Genomic DNA, 11,726 nt, shown 5'->3' on the forward strand with positions numbered 1-11,726 from the left:
AGAGAGAGAAAGAAATGATAGAACAACAACAATTGATAGTGGCTACCAATAGTATGTGGAAAAAGGAAGAAATTTAGAGTTTAAGTTATTTTATTTTTGTACTGTATTTGAAATTGTATGCTTTTTGAATTGTTGTTGGAATTTATTACAATAGATTTCACAAATAAAAATAGTTTTTTTTTTTTAAAAAAAAATAGGACTTCTAAATAGAACCTAAAGTTTTGGGTGCATCGTGAATTTGGTAATATTTGGTATTATACACAATTTTCTTCTTTCAAAGTAGAAGATAAATGTGAAAATAAGAGCTTCAAAGTCTAAAGTTTAGAATGCATCATACATTTGGTAATATTTGATATTACACACATTTTCTTCTTTCAAATTAGATAATAAGTGAGAAAATAGGAACTCTACACGAGCTTGAACAAACTGATCAATATGGTTAACTTTGCAATGAATTTCAATTATTATATTAATAGCAAATTTAAGTCTTATTTTTTTGTATGGGACAGTAAGCCAATCAACAAGAATAATAATTATGTATGAATGCATGGAAATCATGATGTAAAATGTCAATGCAACTCAAAAATGTTTTAATCCATATAAAAATTTAAAATTTGTTGCAGATAAACAACAATTGCTTCAAATTTAACCAAAGTTTATTAGGTATTTTTTGGGGTTATGTATTTGAAGTTTTTGGTTTTTTACTAGCTATATGTACTACTAGTGTGTATTGTGCAAGTTCTCAGAGCTAATTATAACAAGTCCCCCTCTAATTCTCACTATACTCCCCAACTTTTAAAATTTTAAAGTTGTAAAACTTTTCAAGAATGTTTGTAAAACTGGAAATTTGCTGGCTCGTGTTTTAAGCAAAATTGTCTCTTGATCTGGAATGTAAAACTAAGTGTTTGGTGGGATGATTTCCCCACTTCATTGATCAATCAATGCTGCAACCTATGATTTGAATAAATGAAAACACGACAAGTAGTGATAGAGAACCGAAAAGAACCAATATATACTTGTATGGAAGAATATAAGAAATGGCATGGCGCTGGCGCTGCCGCTGCGGGTGATCGTCATCGATCGACCACCGTTAAGGGAACAAAAAAAAAAAAAAAGACATTTGCAGATGGATAGACATAAAATCGAAAGAGAACAACTATTTATTGATGGGCAAAACCAAGAAGGTTCCGTTCCGCCTATATTCTTCTTCTGAACTAAGGTCTAATAATCGAAAGAGTTTGTAACTGTAGTAATGCATGATGACAGAGAGGTCTGGAGGAGGAGGAGGAGGAGGAGGAGGAGGAGGAGGAGGAGGTGTGGTGCGTGCATTCAAATTTCAAGGACGACTATTCCAGCCGGTTCTCCGGTAGGGTTTGCAAGGCTAGTCGTCTCCCAGACTCAGACCCGGTGGGTGCCGCCTGTTGAATGACGAGGATGGATATATTATGAGTTGGTAGTCATCAATATTTTGCAAGCAAGAAAGAATGCAACATCTTGCAAGATTTCTTTTTTTATGTTACAAGTTCAACAACTCGTGTCGTCGTACCTTAGACTTAGAGGAGTCGTCGTCTTTAGTCATGCTCATTTTTTTGGTGATCTCCAGCTTCTCTTTTAACATTTTTGTCAGCTGCCTCAAACTTTGCTCGTCCAATGGTTTCTCCGCATTTTCCAAGCGAGTTTGCCTTTGTCCCTTCTTCTTCTCTTCTGCAGCAATCAATCTTGTCCCGCTGTTGTGGACGATCATGTTCTCCTTGTCGTCTGAAACTGGGGCGGCGGTCACCGTCACCTGTCTCGGCGTCTTCTTGGTCACGGATATCTTTAGCTGGGTAGCGGTGGTCTTACTTGGAGTTGCAGATTCTTCCATCATTGGTATGCTCGTCGTCAAACAACTGGTCTGAACCACATCGTTGCTTAAATTTTCCTCGGACACTTCTGTTATACAAGGCAGCACGGGGGCGCCCACCCCTGTACCAACAACATCGGCGGTGAGAAGCAGAGGAGCCGTTGAGTAGTAACAAAGAGGAGCGTCGTCATCAATTGCACGATCGTAATTCTTCAGCTCCTCCCGGGCACCGTCATCTGTAATATCAAGATTGGCAGCATTATAATCTAACATACACATACTTCTTCTGCATTCTTCTTCCGCTAGACAAGGTGGTTCCAATTCCAATTGAACATCCGCTGCAGCTTCTGCCCAGCTCATTTCAGATCCTAAACGAGCACAATTCTTGTACTCATCGAGGGCTGAGGCATCCAATTCCATAGCGACCAACTTTTCCGCCAAATCATCGGCAAAAGCGCTCAGCTCCGCCCCTGACTCCTGTGCAGCTGGTGTGGTGATGATGCCCACAGCTCGCTCACCACCAGATTCTAGAGCAGGATACAAACAATTTTCAAAAAAGCGAGGAAGCTAAGCAGTAATAACTAAACCAGAAGAAGAAAAAGAGTGTGCTTTCATAATTATCTCGTGTTTATAGTATTCGCAGTCAAACAACCCACCATTACTTTCTACCGCTCCGTCATTGATGTTCAAAGCGTCCAAATCATCTGATCTCAAGTCCTTTCCTTCATCCACCAGATTTTGAGCAGCATCATCTTCCGATTCCATTTCCTTTGCCACATTCAGCTTTTTCCCGTTCTCATTGTCAAACGATGCATTCGTTTTGTCCGATGAACCAAAATCCTTATTGGACTCCAACAACTCTTCTTCACTCTTCATTTTCAGATCAGCAACATCTTCAATGGTGCGAACATCATCTGATAAACAATCAAAGCAATGCCAATCATCATAAATCAAAGCAAGATCTAATGCTAATTGCGGGCAGATATGGGTGCATTGATTAGCTCATCAAGAATTCAAAGATGCAATTCAAGAAACTAGGCCTCGTTACCTGTATCAATGACTTGTGCAACATCTTCAGCAGCTACATCACTGCATCCCATCTCATCATTAATAATATCCAGTCCTTCCCCATTCTCGAATGCATCCTCGGTCTTGTTGCAGTAAAGTTCATTAGACCCTGTGTGGCAATAATTTTGACATCATGAGAAGGCAAAGTAAACAACACAACAACCAATCCGTGCAAAACTAGCGTACAAAGTTGCTCTCCATTTTTTTTTCTTCATTGCAGCGTGTGAAATTAATTTTATCTCTCTACCTCAAAAGGGAAAAAGAAAATCATATCTAAAGTGAGGACGTCAACTGGTTCAAAGATCTAGGAATAAATTGTCGCTTTTAAGTCAGGGAGATCACCATGATGTTATGCTATAATATGAATGTGTTCGGAACAGTAGATAAGACAGCACAATTCTTCTTACCATTGTCACATTCCACTGTCATCTTTGAATTACCAATTCCAGAAGTTTCAGCACCGTGTTCATCACATAGGATTGGAAAATCGTTCCGGCTCTCCGCAGAACAGCCTGATTTTGTACCCGAAAGAACCTCTGGTTCATAGCCGGTATCGAGCAATCCTAGTTCTGACTTTTCTTTCAAATCAACCCCTGCAACCGTAATCATTACTTATAGAAGGGTTGAAGCTTGCTGGTGCATACAAATAAATAGCAGTAGAAGAACCCCAATGATAAAATAACGGGGAATACCGGAAGGGCTTTTTGTGACTGGAAGAGACTCAGCAGCAGGGCATTCTTGAGGTTGTCGATTCATCTCCATAATTTCTCCAAATTCACTGGAGAGGAATTCTGTGGTTAGAGATTTAGATCCCTCTTTCACCTCCTTGCTAGCGACGAAATTCTCCCTGCGCTTTCCAGCCAACCTCGCGGATCTGCGAGTACTGCAAGTGTGTGTATTCTTGAGACCCCGTTGCCGGGTAGCTGGCACAATAGCCGGGGTTTCAGAAGTATGCTCCCCTTCCTTGACAATGTTATTATCATCCCCAGGGTGTTCCTCCCGTTCAATTTGATTAAAGTGGGGCTCCATTTTGCGGCACGCCGAAGCAGCCTTGGCTACGTTGCCAGGCGGGAGCGGAGTTTGGGGGACGTCTCCTCCGGCAGCAGCAACCGGCAGTCCTCTGGTTGAACGGCGACTCCTGGTGGAAGGGTGTAAAGTAGTTTCGGATTCATCTTCTTGGACCATCACGGTGGCCTTCCGGCGGGTGGTGGCGGTTCCTCTGGCAGCGGTGCGAGGAACGCTGAGGGATGCGGCTTGGGGTTTGGCTGGCGACTCGGTGGAAGATTCTGGAGGTTGTTGCAACGGTAGCTCTTCGACCCCTTGTACCTGTAATTAATAGAGAGAAAAACGATATCTAAAATGTAAAGATTATCCAAATTATAGGATATCCAACCAAAAAAAGGGGGGGGGGGGGAAGAAATTAGGGGGTTTGGGTTGGTGGTGGTGGTAAAGAATAGATTTGGAAAGAAAAAAAGGAAGAAGAAGAAGAAGAAAGGGCAGAGAGGGTGGGTAGAGCAGAGACAATGGGAAGAGCCTGGAGAGAAAGAGCCATAGCAAGATTGGTGAGGTTTGCGGGAATGTTGTTCTTCTTGCAGAGAGCCTGGAGTTGTCTCCTATTGAGGGTGTGGAAATCCATCATGTAATTCGCCGCCCTTTCTGTCCTGATCTTCGTCTTGTTTTGTTTGATTGATCCAAATGATTTTACGACCGGAAGAAGGAAGAAGAACAGCAGTTTTAATTGAATCACTAACTCCACCATTCACCGTTCAAAGCGGCGTCATCTCATCTCATTTTAATACAACCAGCCGGTAGTAGTAGAGCTGATGAGGAGGAAGGAGGACAATATGACCGTTGGAGCCATCCGGGACACTTCAAATTTCAAAAGTAGCAAACTCTCTGACGAGTTGGGCGCCGACCACCACGACGCTTATTCAATTTCAACAAGCCCTAGCCCCAGGCCCAGACCCATTCCCATTCACATTTGCACTCTAGGCCTCCAATTAAAACTTCTAGCTGACTGGGGAATAAAGACAGACATCAAAGGCAGGCCCAATTTGCTCAGAAGAAGGCCACTGAACATCCCCCGGCCCACCCCCATCATGCAGTACTGCCGCTACCCTTTGATATCTGGTCTCTCTCTCTCTATATCTATATATATAATTTTTTTACAAATATAAGGAGTAATTTAAATACATGTATTAGTATGATAGTTTTGCACAAAAGTACAATTTTACAAGATTATCCCTACCTCCCCTTATAGTGTAAAATGACAAAAATAACCTTCACGAATTGCTCAATTACACCTACTTCCCCCTATGGTGAAGTGAAGTAATGAAGTAATGTGCATCTAAAATTATAAGTTAACAAATCATTTAAAAAAAAAAAGATAGGAAGAGGCAAAGAAGAGAAAAATTACTAGATTCCTTAACCACCAAAATTATCTCAATCCAGTTTTACTTAATATCGTAATAACTTGAAAAAACAAATTCTGGATTCCTACAAAAATAGGTTACTTGCTCCATTGGTATTTTTTTTTCATTTGTCCATCCATATGAGGGAAGAGAAGCAATTTTGATGGGTTAGTTTTCTTAAAGTGTGTTGCAATAAGTTTAAAATTACAAAAAATATATATATATTTATTTCTATAGAGAAAAATTACCTAAGGGCAATATAGGATTATCAATAGTGAGCCCCAAACTATTTTCTTTTAAGGGAGGTTTATGTAATTGTCTAAACCTCAGTAAGAGGGTACTTCTCACAATCATCGTAAACATCAGAGTAAAAGTTTGTGAAATTATTCGTCGCCTAATACGACATGAGCGCGTCTACTTTTGCTAAGGTGCGCAGCTGGGAAGGAGGCGCACCAAAGCCTTGGCGTTGTGCGGAAGAAAGATACAAGCGAGTCGCAAGCAGCACTACTCTCGAGTGGGGGGGGACTCGACTCATCCACAACTTCTCAATTCAGAGTGCGTCTTTCTTTCCAAATCGTAAATCAGTGAGTCAACCTTTGCCTCGGGGAGGACTCGGTACAATTATTCTTACTCTTACATTACAGAGAGAGAGAGAGAGAGAGGAGCACGTGCGGGCAATTTGTCGCGGTCAGAAAGAGAGAGAGAGAGCGCGTTGGTTGTGATCAATTGAAGCAAACACCAATTAAAATCGAACCAATCCTCTTCCTCCTCCTCCTCCTCCCCCTTCCGGTATGAAATCCCCCCAATTTTGAATGGAAAACCTAACCCTAGCCCCTAAAATTACCACCCCGTCCTCCTATCCATCCTCCAAATGCGGCCTTCTTCCTCTTCCCCATTCCCCAATTTACACTTTCTCCACCATCTTCTTTGCTTTCGCTGGGGGTTGACCTATTAAGTATTAACCTTCCTCCACCACCCGCCTCCATTTTTCCCCTCTCTCTCTCTCTCTCTCTCTCTCTCTCTCTCTCTCGGTTATAAGTTTATGGACAGACTATAGTGCTGCTTCTTACTCCTGTCTCCTTTGTACTTCTTCTTTCCTTCTGTATCTTTAATCTTTCTTTATTTGTCATTAGTAAGACGTAAAATTATACACAGACTGAGAGAGTGAGAGATAGAGAAAGAGAGAGATGTTGTAGAGTACAATTTAGTCATCAGAGCCTATTAGGATCAGTCAGTCGGGAGTGCTTCATAATATAGGATCAGTCAGTCAGGACTCCGTAGCGAAGTCTATAGTAAGTGTATAGTTTGTAATTAGAAAAAAAAAAAAAAACCAAAATTTTTTTTTAATTGCTGGTAATTGTAGTTCAGCTATAGATTGCATAAATACATAGATACATCTATAACTATTTACCATATAATCATTACTCGATTGAGCCAGCTCCAGCTACTTAAGCCTGGAGAGCAATGGGTAGCTCAGAAACAGGAGCCGGAGCTGATTGCAGCATTGGGAGTATAGTTTGGGTCCGAAGACGAAACGGGTCTTGGTGGCCCGGTAAAATACTCGGACCTGACGACCTATCGGCTTCTCATGTTATGTCTCCGCGATCTGGAACTCCTGTCAAACTTCTTGGCCGAGAAGACGCCAGTGTGTATGTTCTTGTTCTTCCTCTCCTCCCCACACCCCCACCCCCACCGCCCCAAAAAAAAAAAAAAAACTTTTTCTACCTTAAAATGTTGTGTAAACTAACTTTTTCCAGTTTCACATTTTAATTTATACTAGTATTTCTTTTTATATGTCTATGAAACCCGAATTGCCTTTTTTTTTTTAATTATTTTAGCTTTGGAAAAAGTTTTAGTTGCTTTTATTGATAGTTCGAACAAAATTGTTTCTCATCTGTATGTATGATGGTGTCCTTGCGCTCAAAAACTGGTGGAAAAGAAAAGCAAAACAATAAGAGCCCCGATTAGTTACACTTTTTCTCTAGAATATTCTAAATCCTGGTATGGATATTGTTTTTGCTTCTGCTGAAAAAATTCTTGATATAACGATGACCAAGTTTTGTAGGAGTTTGCTCTGGTACTGGTCTACTCCAGTCTAGGAGAATAGGTATTCTGCAGGAGCAAAAGCAAATCGTGAATAACAAAGCAAGCAAATTAACTTGCTGCACCCTAAAATTAATCTTGTATCTTATTCACGAACTGGATATTCCTACCTGTTCTGCTATTAGTGCTGCTGCCCCTCCCTCTTCTAAATTTTACCATCATCCAGATACTGGTTGAAGTTCTGTTTCCAGCTAAACATTAGTTGATTTCTTGGATTTTGTAATGTTTGTGCAGTTATATGTTACTTTTTTGTGAAAAGGATGAAAAAAAATTGCAGTTTGTGTGTTTTTCATATTTGTTTGGTATGATATACTTGGTGATGTTTACTGGCTGGGACAACTTTTACATAGCATTCTTTTCTTTTTTTTTTTTTTTTTTTGCAATGACCAGAGACTGGTATAATTTGGAGAAGTCAAAGCGTGTGAAGGCATTTCGATGTGGTGAGTTTGATGACTGTATTGAAAGGGCCGAAGCTTCCCAAGGTATGCCTCCAAAGAAGAGAGAGAAATATGCACGTAGAGAAGATGCAATACTTCATGCTCTTGAACTTGAGAGGCAAATGTTGGAGAAAAAATGTGGAAAAGTAGGTTCTTCTACTAATGATGAGGCACCATACTGTCTGAGGAAAGATTTGGAGACAACTTCAGAGAAATCAGAGACTGGAAAACAAAAAATGTTGCAACCAGAAACTCATCAAGTTTGTCAGAGTCATTGTCTATCTGCCAAGGACAAGGCTGTGAGCCAAACTATTTGTCTAGAGAGAGTCAAAGAAGAAAATCAAATAACTGTTGATGATGACAATTCTGCTGTGCCACCCAGGATGAGAGGTTTGCAGGACCTTGGTCTGCGTGCTGTGCCTTCTAATCTTAAGGCTTCTCCTTCATTGTTTCCAAATGGTTCTCACAAGCCTTTATGTGATAGCAGTGCTGTGGCTCATTGTAATGATGATGGTCTTGGCACAGAAGACATGGCTAATGCCGATTTTGAAAATTCATCTGACAAAAGAAAAAGGCTGTATGATGGTTTAGATGAGGACTCTCTTGCCAAGAGGCGTGAGAGGCGCCGTCCTCTTCTTCAAGTGCTGGAGGATAGTACAGAGGTACTTGTGCCTCATTCTAAGGCTGATGGTAGTTCTAATATTACCTCTATGTCCGAATATGAGAAGCCAGGGGGTACAATTGGTGTAACCAGGAACAGATACACTTGTTTGCAACCTACAGATTTGTGCAAAGAAGATAACATGCGGTCTGCAGAGGATACTGAAACTGATTCTTCGGAGACCGATTCTATGGATTCTGATACAGATGAGCTGGCTTCACTTTCAGGTCATATTTTGTGTTTTAGTATACTTGAGGCAGTCCAATTTTCAGTGTGCATCTAGTGCTGTTTATGCTTTTCGTGGTGGTTAATTTGTTAGATGCTTGGATCTTGTATAATTAAGATCTTGCATCACCATGAATGTTATTTTGTTCTTTGTGTTCACTGTGCATGTAAAATGGTGCAAATTGTTGTGTTTACTTTTGTTTGCTAGCATATATTTGTGTCATTAGACTGCATTGTGCAATGTGCCACCATAAAGTTTAAAGCTTTTGCTCTGTCTTTTGGCTTCTTTTCTACTGTGTAACTTCTAGCATGCTTGTGCACAAGCTTGTTCATACATAATCATATAGCTACACGTATAGATGTGTTTGTATCTTGCAGTTTCCTTTTTTCCAGTGGTTCTCCCTTTCCTTAATGTGTTAAAATCAGAGGCTTGTGGTGAAACCACAATTGTTTGGTTCTAGTCCATTGCTACAATAGGTTTTCTAAAGCTCCAATCAGTTCCTCTGCACTTGTTATCAATTTAGATAATATGATTTCTTCCTCTTCCTTGCTTGAGGCATTGCTGAAGCTGTAATGTTATCAGTCTCTTTTGTATTACCTCCTGGGAATCTGGCCTCTAAATGTAACTAGTTTCAGGGAGGGTAGTTGATCCCGATAAATTTTGATTCTTTTACAATTGTTCAGATCACTTGAAAAAATGAATGATTCAACTCTGATTATGCGGAGTATAATACTTGCTCTTTGTAGCTGACTAGCTTAGCTGAATATGGTTTGGAACGGAATGATTGTTGTCGAATATGGTACTTGATAGTTGTATAGTTGTACATGATTTTTCCTTCCATGAAGGTCTTGAAACATTTTTGTGGGCTCATTACCTCCTGAGAAAAAATGAATGATTCAACTCTGATTATGCCAAGTATAATACTTGCTCTTTGTAGTTGACTAGCTTAGCTGAATACAGTTTGGAACGGAATGATTGTTGTTGAATATGGTACTTGATAGTTGTAAATGATTTTTCCTGCCATGAAATTCTTGAAACATTTTCATGGGGTTATTTCCTGGGGTTATTCTTGCTTCTTGCTTTTAATTTGTTGCTTTGTGGATATTTATGTATCATCTGATGTCTTATGGCATTATAATCTTAATACATAGCTATTATCTATTGTATAATTTTTGCCTGTCTTCAATTTGAGTGTGTTAACAACCTTTCTCTTGGTTGCCTTTCCGAGGTAATGTACATGTTTCTTGTTGTCATTCTATTGCTTCTTTCCTAATGCAGAAGGTGCTGCATCTATTGAGTTGCAACCAAAATATCCTCGAAGATCTGAAGTACTAGCAGAAAGTAGAAGCGTAAGCAGTGAAGAACTAGATGACTTGGCACTTGGAGATGATTTAACTCATCCTTGTAGTGTTGACCCTGCATTATATAGTATGGGCATGTCCAGATGGCAGCTTAAGGGAAAGAGGAGTCTGCTAAAAAGGCCCGTCGATGGAGCAGACAGAAATTTGTCCTGGGGATCCATTGAGGAAACAACACCTTTTGAATTGGAAACAAATGGCCGAGCTGAAAATTACTTGGTCGAGAAGAATTCTACGCATAAGATGGCTGGATATGGGTCTAGAGGTCCAGATGGTATAAGCCGTAGAACCATGCAGTGGCAGCACTGTGATTGGAATGACCAACAATACTGGGAGGACTCAGGCAAGTACTTTGCTCCTGTCTTTCTTGGTCATCACCATGATGGTAGCAGGGTTATGTTGATAGATGTCGATTTGAATGTCCAATCAAGCTATCAAAGACAGCATGTCAAATCAGGCAATCAAAGACAGCCTGTCCCTATGATCTCATTGATGAGTAAGATAAATGGGCAGGCTATAGTAGGGTATCCCGTCCAAGTTGAAGCTCTAGAAAATGGATCATCTGAGTCTGTCCTTGCAGAAACTGATGATTGGGGTTCTGAAACACCAGGAAATGAAACAGCACTTCCACCAACATGGAGGACTGCTCGGAGGACAGCAAATTTTCGGGTCCCACGTCCAGATCTATCTTCAACATGTGATGAAAGTGCCAAGCATCTTCAATTTGTTGATGGAAGAAGAGGGTGCTCAGGGAAATCAGATGCAGGAACTTTTGGTCACAAGGGAGGCATAATGGAAAAGCACACAAGTAGCATTCTAGTAGATAGAAAATCCTCAAGGAAGCCATTAAAGAAAATAAGCCTATCTTCGAATCAAAAGATTAGAACACTTTCGTCAATCGCCTCTCAACAGAAACAAAGTATTGATCGTAGACAGAGCAGCAATAATTTTCAAGTGGATGGGCTGAAACCAGAGTTGGTGTCCACAGCTGTAGCTTGTATTCCAGTTAAACTAGTGTTCAGTAGGTTACAAGAGGAGTTGGTTGGCCGCCATCCATGATAATGGTTTTGGAATTTCTCTATGGCAATGGAGATGGCAATACAGACAGCAATAGCTAATAGGTACATGTAAATTTTTAGGACATCAATAATCTCATACCCATATATGCAGCTATTTGTTGCTATATATATATATATATATTTTTTTTTTTTTTTTTGGGAAATATAGGCCTCATATATTTGCCCTGTTTCTACTGTCTTATTAAAGTTTCTGTAGCAGGCCTTGAACTACAGATTGACGCAAGATGTATGGTAAATGACATATATTAGGTGACTTTAGTTCAGGATGATGAGATGATACAGCTATTTTTACATGGGTCTTTGTTGAAACAAGGTCGAAAGCTCGCCTGTACGAGTAGAACTCACAAAAAGTATAGAAATGGTAATTCACGAGTGTACATTATTGTATTTTCACTGCCAGGGTGAGGTTATTTTTGTTTTGACGTCTTTGGATTTCACTACAAAGTTATTTATTTTGTTGTTTTTCTGTTGTATAAACTGTGAAGCGATCTACTTGGCAGTGAGGCAGTCTGGAAGGTCTTGCACGGTTGCGACGCAGTA

The 11,726-nt window shown here is 40.2% G+C and overlaps 2 protein-coding genes across 5 annotated transcripts; one reads left to right on the forward strand and one right to left on the reverse strand.

Moving 5' to 3' along the window:
- Positions 1–1,133: 1,133 nt before the first annotated feature.
- Positions 1,134–4,753, reverse strand: LOC113724787 (uncharacterized). The gene is made up of 7 exons (XM_027247672.2): positions 4,434–4,753; positions 3,604–4,237; positions 3,319–3,504; positions 2,892–3,020; positions 2,500–2,757; positions 1,547–2,370; positions 1,134–1,418 (listed from the first exon to the last, which is right to left on the reverse strand). Exons 1-7 carry the CDS (start codon positions 4,668–4,670, stop codon positions 1,347–1,349), a joined length of 2,340 nt encoding a protein of 779 aa, XP_027103473.1. The 5' UTR covers positions 4,671–4,753; the 3' UTR covers positions 1,134–1,346.
- A 1,090-nt stretch (positions 4,754–5,843) lies between these two features.
- Positions 5,844–11,573, forward strand: LOC113724788 (uncharacterized protein At1g51745). 4 transcript variants are annotated; one of them, XR_003457178.2, is made up of 4 exons: positions 5,844–6,971; positions 7,816–8,750; positions 10,028–11,228; positions 11,374–11,573. XR_003457178.2 is itself a non-coding variant. In XM_027247673.2 (3 exons), exons 1-3 carry the CDS (start codon positions 6,787–6,789, stop codon positions 11,164–11,166), a joined length of 2,259 nt encoding a protein of 752 aa, XP_027103474.2. In that variant the 5' UTR covers positions 5,844–6,786; the 3' UTR covers positions 11,167–11,318. The 4 variants fall into 4 exon arrangements, 1 of the variants encoding a protein (XP_027103474.2); XR_003457182.2 differs by having other exon boundaries at positions 11,383–11,573; XR_003457179.2 differs by having other exon boundaries at positions 11,386–11,573.
- Positions 11,574–11,726: the final 153 nt, after the last annotated feature.

The sequence above is a fragment of the Coffea arabica genome, chromosome 2c, assembly GCF_036785885.1.
Source record: "Coffea arabica cultivar ET-39 chromosome 2c, Coffea Arabica ET-39 HiFi, whole genome shotgun sequence".
In the NCBI taxonomy this organism is placed as follows: Eukaryota; Viridiplantae; Streptophyta; class Magnoliopsida; order Gentianales; family Rubiaceae; genus Coffea; species Coffea arabica.

What these genes read in the sequence shown, in the direction of transcription:
- LOC113724788 (XM_027247673.2), top strand. Translation starts at nt 6,787, where the DNA reads ATGGGTAGCTCAGAAACAGGAGCCGGAGCTGATTGCAGCATTGGGAGT. An exon ending in GGCCGAGAAGACGCCAGTGT is followed by an intron (nt 6,972 to 7,815) that starts GTATGTTCTTGT and finishes TGCAATGACCAG; the next exon opens with AGACTGGTATAATTTGGAGA. An exon ending in TGAGCTGGCTTCACTTTCAG is followed by an intron (nt 8,751 to 10,027) that starts GTCATATTTTGT and finishes TTCCTAATGCAG; the next exon opens with AAGGTGCTGCATCTATTGAG.
- LOC113724787 (XM_027247672.2), bottom strand. Translation starts at nt 4,670, where the DNA reads ATGGTGGAGTTAGTGATTCAATTAAAACTGCTGTTCTTCTTCCTTCTT. An exon ending in TGCACAAGTCATTGATACAG is followed by an intron (nt 2,758 to 2,891) that starts GTAACGAGGCCT and finishes ATTGTTTATCAG; the next exon opens with ATGATGTTCGCACCATTGAA. An exon ending in ACGACTCCTCTAAGTCTAAG is followed by an intron (nt 1,419 to 1,546) that starts GTACGACGACAC and finishes GTCATTCAACAG; the next exon opens with GCGGCACCCACCGGGTCTGA.